This window comes from Pinus tabuliformis, chromosome X (assembly GCF_031772625.1).
Source record: "Pinus tabuliformis cultivar Carrire ecotype Pingquan chromosome X, CPIR1, whole genome shotgun sequence".
Classification (NCBI taxonomy): Eukaryota; Viridiplantae; Streptophyta; class Pinopsida; order Pinales; family Pinaceae; genus Pinus; species Pinus tabuliformis.
The window spans coordinates 259,455,975-259,463,170 of NC_142308.1; the positions used below are offsets into that span (position 1 = coordinate 259,455,975).

General features: G+C 36.5%; 1 protein-coding gene across 1 annotated transcript; it reads left to right on the forward strand.

Moving 5' to 3' along the window:
• Positions 1–1,093: 1,093 nt before the first annotated feature.
• Positions 1,094–2,844, forward strand: LOC149139375 (putative receptor-like protein kinase At1g11050). The gene is made up of 2 exons (XM_089450700.1): positions 1,094–2,644; positions 2,731–2,844. The coding sequence occupies exons 1-2, from the start codon at positions 1,094–1,096 to the stop codon at positions 2,842–2,844; spliced, it is 1,665 nt and encodes a 554-aa protein (XP_089306826.1).
• The last annotated feature ends 4,352 nt before the right edge of the window (positions 2,845–7,196 follow it).

Consider the following 7,196-nt stretch of genomic DNA (forward strand, 5'->3'; position numbering starts at 1 on the left):
ATAATAGTGGTTCATTGCAATTATTGGTATGGAATTCAAATTCAATTTAAAGGGTTCATTTTTTGTGATTACTATAAAGATTAATTTATACACATTTATTATTGAATAAATTTGGATTTGAAGAAGAAAGAGATTGAGATATAAGTTTCTCGATCTGTGTTGATAACTTGAAACTTAATTTTAATATTCAATATCTAATTTTTTATATTAAATATCAGGTTTGAATTTTTGTTATTTATATTATTATATTTGACTTATACGTTTTCCAAATTTGCAATACTAATAAATTTTGTTTGATGCATTTTTCTTTCATTATTGGGTAATTTTAAATATTCATAAAAGATTAATATTGGAAATAAGTACCACATTATTCAACGTATTAAGTGAGGAAAGATTCATTTCATTTTTTTATTTTTATTTTTAAAAGTAAAAAATTATTAGTCTTTATAAGATGTATATTGTCGAATTTTTCTCGTATTGAATTTTACATTGTCGAATTTTTTCCGTATCGAATCGAATTCGAATCCGTATTCGAATTCGAATTTGGTAACTATGGTAGAAAGTAACATTGAAGAAAAATGTTACGTTGGTACCCAGAAAACTAAACAATGAATGGAAATAGAAAGGAAGAGTAAACAGAATCATTTAGGTGGAAACAAAATAAAATAAAATCGGAGTGTCAAGATCAATGAAACGTCATTGTTAATCACACGTTAATACCTTTAAGGGTCAATTTAATACATATTGGGGTTATTCGAAATTTTAGAACATCGTCTCGCATCTCACCTAATTCCTCATCCGTCACCATTTTTGTTAGGCAGATGCGTTACCACCAACAACAAATTTGTAGACTTTTGATTCCGTTGATTGCGCACTGCAGATTCGTTTAATGCATCGTGCCTTCAAAAACGACACGTCATCCTTCATTTTGATAAATTCTGCCTTTATATCTTCCGGTTGGAAGGATCCGTGCCATTAATCTTAATCTCCTCCTTGTATGAATTTCTGTGAGGCAATCAATTCGATTATAACTGTCATGAATCACATCCAGATGTTATGTTTATTTCTGTTTTTGCTTCCCTTGGCTTTAAACATGTCATTCGTAGCGGGGATTGGAGATTCAGCAGCATATTGTCCGCTTAACATATCTGTGGAGCTTGACGCTCAGCCATGGATGTTCCAACAATGTTCATTGCCTGACAAATCTCACTGTTGCCAAGGCATCAGCGATTTAATCAAGATCGTTCATTTCTCATGGATGCACACCACTCGTTCCTTCCTCTTCCCCAGTAACCACACGGCCGCTATATGTTTAAACGAATTCCAGAGGCAAGTGGAAGCCAAGGCGGGAATAGGAGCCGACCTGTTCAGCAGCTGCAACGTCAGCTCTGACAATTTCGTGTGTGATTCACGCACCTGCCTCGGTATTGACAATCTAAAAACCTTTGAGAAGTTGGTGGATACATCCAGCATGAAGCTAAACTGCAACGGATCTCGCCCGGGAGCCTTTCAGTGCAATAGATGCTTATGGGCCATGGCCATGGCGGTCCGTTCGCTGAACAAAGCATCTGGAGGAAAATCGAATTGCCAAATGTTTGTGATGATCTATGTGGGAGGAGGCATCAATTGTTACGATGGTCTCGGACCGGACGCCGCTTACTGCCTTCTCAGCGTTCAGAATTTAACGGCACTGGCAACCCTTGGCGGGCCTAATAGACGAAATAGAGTTATGAAGTGGTATTTCCTCGCCATAATATCTTCTGTGGGAATACTGGTACTTGGATTGAGCATCTGCCTGTGTTTAAAACGGCGAAAGTCCCGTCTCGTCGAGACAAAACGGCTGAAGTTGATGGAGAGATACGAATCGTTGAGCTCGAGAACGGGACTCGCATTTTTCAGCCTGTCGGAGATCAGAGATTCCACTGGGAATTTCGCGGCGTGTAACGTGATCGGCGAAGGAGGTTTCAGCACTGTTTACCGGGGAACGCTGCCGAACGGATCGCGGATAGCCGTGAAGAGATTAAAGAACTCGACGAAGATCAAAGGAGACGATGATTTGAGCCACGAACTGCGTGTCATCAGCAGTATTAAGCACTGTAACCTGCTTCCTCTCAGAGGCTACTGCGTCGAATTCGACAAAGACGGTCAGGTAAGCGAGCAGCTTCTTGTTTCTGATTTCATGGAGAACGGCAGTCTGGCGGACTGTCTCTTCAATCCCAATAGGTCAACATCGCTGTCATGGCCCGAGAGGTACAAGATTTCGGTGGGCATAGCCAGGGGGCTCACTTATCTGCACGAATTCGCCAAGCCGGCCATAATTCACAGGGACGTAAAGGCTGCCAACGTGCTGCTGGACGCCCAACTGAATGCCTTGGTTGCAGACTTCGGAATGGCCAAGTTGAAGAAAGAAGAAGAGGATAAAACCCATTACAGCACCAGGACTGTTGGGACGCTCGGTTATGTGGCTCCGGAATACGCTCTCTACGGCCATCTGACCAACAAAAGCGATGTATTCAGTTTCGGCATCATACTGCTGGAGCTCATAACGGGACGGCGGGCTCTGGATTCGACCTCTGGTGTTCTCGAGCACTTTCTTATATCTGACTGGGTGGTGGACATGAAGCAGAAGAAGCGGGCAGAGGAGGTTATCGACAAGAAGATACGGAATTCAGAATACAGGAAAACCATAGATAAAGTTTTATTGTTGGCCCTGCAATGCACCCACCCGAGAGTTGTGTCGAGGCCTTCAACCTCAAAGGCACTCCTCGCCCTCGAAGCTATAGATGGCCCGCTGTTGGTGACGAAGGAATTCGAATCGGAACTGGAATATTTTTGCAACAATAGAGGGGACGTTACTTGGTTTCAATCTCCATAAGACCACACAAATGAGAGCATGAGTGACTAGAGTTATTCTTCAGGATGAGCATTTTCTCTAGCAACGAATACCAGCGAGCTCGATGGTAAATCAGCTCTATTACAGTTTATTATTATATCTATTTAAAGGTTTGATGACAGTAGCGTAATTCCATGTATATTTTTAAGATAAGATATAACATGGTGCTGAGTTATGGAGATTTGCAGGGAGGCATGGACGGGATTATGGAAAACCACCAGCGCTGATGACTGCTAAAGCAAACAGTGTGTGAGTTTGTCATAGGAGGTCCTTTGAGGAATTTGAAGTTGGTACGGTTGGTTGATGATTATGAATGCGCCCACATTTTGTGAGCAGGGACATCAGTTTGTTATGTAATTGATAGAATGCACTGTCCACTACAGATATGTTTCTTTGTATACTTTGATTTCAATAAAATAGCATGCAATTTTTTTCAAGGTAAAAAAAACTGTAAGGCTTTGGTGTGATGCCAATACAGTAATGGGAGGAAGCCACCATGCCAATACAGTAATGGGAGGAAGCGCAGCTAGATGGTATTTTTGCGTGTTGATAAAGGTTCTGGTACATTGAATCTCAAAGTCATGGCATCGTAGAAAATTTGACATGCTTTTCCATGATTGACTGACATTTATCAACTAACTTTTAGTGCGCCAAATAAGTTATTTACTTTCAGATTACTGAATCTTTTTGGCTTCTATCTTTAGGTTGGTAAAAACTTTGGTGAACGTTTTAAAGCACGAGTATACCTAGTAAGTGTGGAGATAACAACCGTTATTCAAAATATATATATATATATAATAGATTTTTTAATAATCTTTCAAAAGCCATAAATAATATGTGAAATTTAACCTCTTAAAATTAAAAAATTATGAAGAAGGCACCAAATCTATTATAATAATATATATATATTTTCTTTTTTTTAATTTTTATTGATAATTTTTTTTTTTAATTGATATTTTTTTTCTATTTTATTTATTTTTATTAATAACTTTTTTTATCTTGTTTTATTCCATATTAACTATTTATACAATGTAAACAATGCCCCACAAAAATACTCACTTTCTAAATCCCTTCCCTGTGAATTCTCACATAAAATTTTATGCACATTTTTAACTTAAGCCACATGTCCTTGCTCTTTATTAACTATCTAGCCTAACATAATTGTAGCCAAACCATATCACAATTATCTAACATAATATAGTTGTAGCCCAACGATATCATGTTATAATGAGATATTATTTAAAACATAGATTAAATAGTAATTATAAAGTTTTATTTATTTAGTTTATTTGAAATTTATTCACAATTAAAAAAATTATAATTTTAAATTATTAAAAATAAATTTAAATATTTCATTAAATTTTTAACCTTATTGTAAAATAAAAATTATTACAATTTAATCGACATTCATATCACCAAAATAATATAAAATTAAAAAACAGAATAATATAATCCATATTTAAATTTAAACTCTCCCATTAGTTAACATTTGAGCACATTATTTAACTGCCCTTCCGAGTGTTACTTTAATTGAACATGAATTCATCAATGTCCACCACCCATGTAAGAATGCGTAGAACATTTTATATGGAGACATGAGCATGGGCATAGTGACTCTGTTACATAAACGGTTAACGGTTCTTTGTGATGTGAATTTAGAATACCAGTTTTTGGTAATAGTATATTGTTTGAAACTTCTTATAATTCTGCATATATTTTAGGTTAACCACTTACGATTTTTCATTCTCACTACATTCGTTCATTAACTTTTCAATTTTCACTTATAGTCGTTTACTGATTCACACGCAAGCTTAAATCGTTAACGTGGGATAAGATTTTCTCTCTTTTCAATAATTGTTTAGCGGTTTGGTTGTTGGAACACTATAACTATTAAATGTGTCGGATATTTTTTTAAATATATAAATTAGTGTGGATTTTAAATTACATAGATTATAAAGATTTAGTGTGTATTATAATACAGTGCGAGTGGGTCTAATGGTAAAGAGCATCTGTGTTTTTCTAAGAGGTCACAAGTTCAAAACTAAAGGGGTAGAGTAAGTATGTTTTCGTAGAGTTAACGGTTGGGTAGAGTATGTATGCCTTCGTAGAGTTGGCTTGCGGAGGTGGGTCCCTTGTCCCACAAACAAGGTGGGTCCCTTGTCCCACAAACAAGAAGGTCTCCTCCTTTGTCCCACAAACAAGAAGGTCTCCTCCTTTGTCTCACAAACAAGAGGGTCTCATACATTAATTTGGTCTCTTGTCCCATAAACAAGAGTGTCTCCTCCTTTGTCCCACAAACAAGAGGATCTCATACACCAAAATCATTTAACTAAGTGTTGAGTGTTGAGTGTGTGTCTCTTCCTTTGTCCCACAAACAAAAGGATCTCATACACCAAAATCAGTTAACTAAGTGTTGAGTGTTGAGTGTTCGAGCATTAAGTGATAGATGACTTTTAGTATGTGGTTTCATGTCAAGATATTTTAGGCGAGTCACATCGAGTTCATTGTAAGAATCAAATTTTGTACGATCAATAGAAAAGTCGTAACTCCTGTGTTTTGTCTCCTCTATCTTTTCAACAAATTAATATCAGTGCGAGGTTACAAAGAACTGGGAAAAACGGTCTCCTCTATCTTTCCAACAAATTAATATCAGTAGGAGGTTAAAAAAACAAGAAAAAACGGGTTAACAACTGTCCTTGTGAAAAAAGGAAAATATATTTTTTCTCGTAGTTAATTAATGCTATAACGCAAGTTGTATGGTGTACATAAAGCATCAACAACCACCGCATTATAAAAGGCAAACATTTTGGAATCACACGAGTCAAGCTTATATTTGTAGCGTTAGAGGACTAACGTGTGAGTTCGTCACCGTGGACAGCGTTAGCACGCAGCCCTCTCACACAGCCCTTTCATCAGCATAGGCGCGTCAATAAACCAAAGAAACGTATTTTTAAAATTTGAAGTCAAGTTGGCTTCGTTTATATGTTGGGAGATTTTTAAATCATTCGAAAGTTTGTTAAGCTTTTTCAAAGAAGTTATGTAAGTTTGATATTAAAGTGCTTTTTTAAAGGATTGATTTTAATAAAGGGGCTTAATGTAATAAAAAATTAAAAATTGGGGTTTTATGGAAAGGTTTTTTTTATTTGAAAAAATGAGTTTATAAAAAGAGAAATATAGGTTTTTTTTTTTAAAAGAATTTTTTTTGAAGAAAGATAGCTTTTTTAAATTTCTAGCCCCAGTGTCCACCGTTTACAGGGAAGGATTATGATGTGTGAGCCATTAAGATGGTGACCACTTTGCAGACTCATAATGTTTGGGATTATGTCTAGTTTGGGTTTTCAGAACCTAAAACTAAAGAAGAATAATGAGCTCTCACTAATGTAGAAAGGGATCTATTGAAAAAAGACAAAAAGAAGAATGCACACGCGTTGCAGCTTATCCAATAGGGAATGGATCAAGTAGTGTTCCAAAATATTATGATCACATCTTCAGCAAAGGAAGCATGGGATACTTTTGCGACAAACTATAAAGGTATGACCAAAGTCAATATTGTTAAGTTGAAGAATACTAGGAGAGATTTTGAAGGCTTGTAGATGAAGGAGACATAGGACATCGACTCTTTCATAAATCGGGTCATAACTGTCGTAAATCAGTTAAAAATTTTATGGTGAAAAAATTAAAGATCAAACAGTTGTTGAGAAGGTCCTCAGATATTTGTCTACCAAATTTGTGGTAGCAGCCATAGAAGAAGCAAAGGATTTGGCATCATTAACAGTTGATGAGTTGATGGGATCACTTCTATCTCATGAGGCAAGGATAGACAGAAATAAGGATTCCACTCTAGAAACTGCTCTCAAAAGTCAGGCTTCTATTTCAAGAGACAAAGGTTGAGGTAGAAGTAGATCGAGAGGTAGAGGACGAGGATGAAAATATGGTGGTCAGAGAGATGGCCGAGAAGAGCATGAACATGAAAGTGGAAGCAATTATAGAAAATTCAACAATAATCAAAGATTTGACAAATCAAAGGTGAGATGTTATTATTGCAATAAATTTGATCACTATGCTCGTGATTATGGGAAGAATATAGTTGATAAAGGGAACCAGAGAGATAATGCCACTATAGAGAGTACTAACTCCATGTTCCAAGTTTTCCATACCATGCATGAACCTTCTGATAATGTGTGGCCATTGGACAGTGTTTGTCGTAACCACATGATAGGTGACAAGAATTTGGTTGCAAATTTGGATCAATCTGTGAAACTAGAGGTAAAGTTGGGGACTGAAAAAATGTGGATGTAGATGG

Coding starts and splice junctions, on each gene's coding strand:
- LOC149139375 (XM_089450700.1), top strand. CDS start 1,094: ATGTCATTCGTAGCGGGGATTGGAGATTCAGCAGCATATTGTCCGCTT. Junction 2,645..2,730: donor AGAAGAAGCGGGCAGAGGAG/GTTATCGACAAG, acceptor CACCCACCCGAG/AGTTGTGTCGAGGCCTTCAA.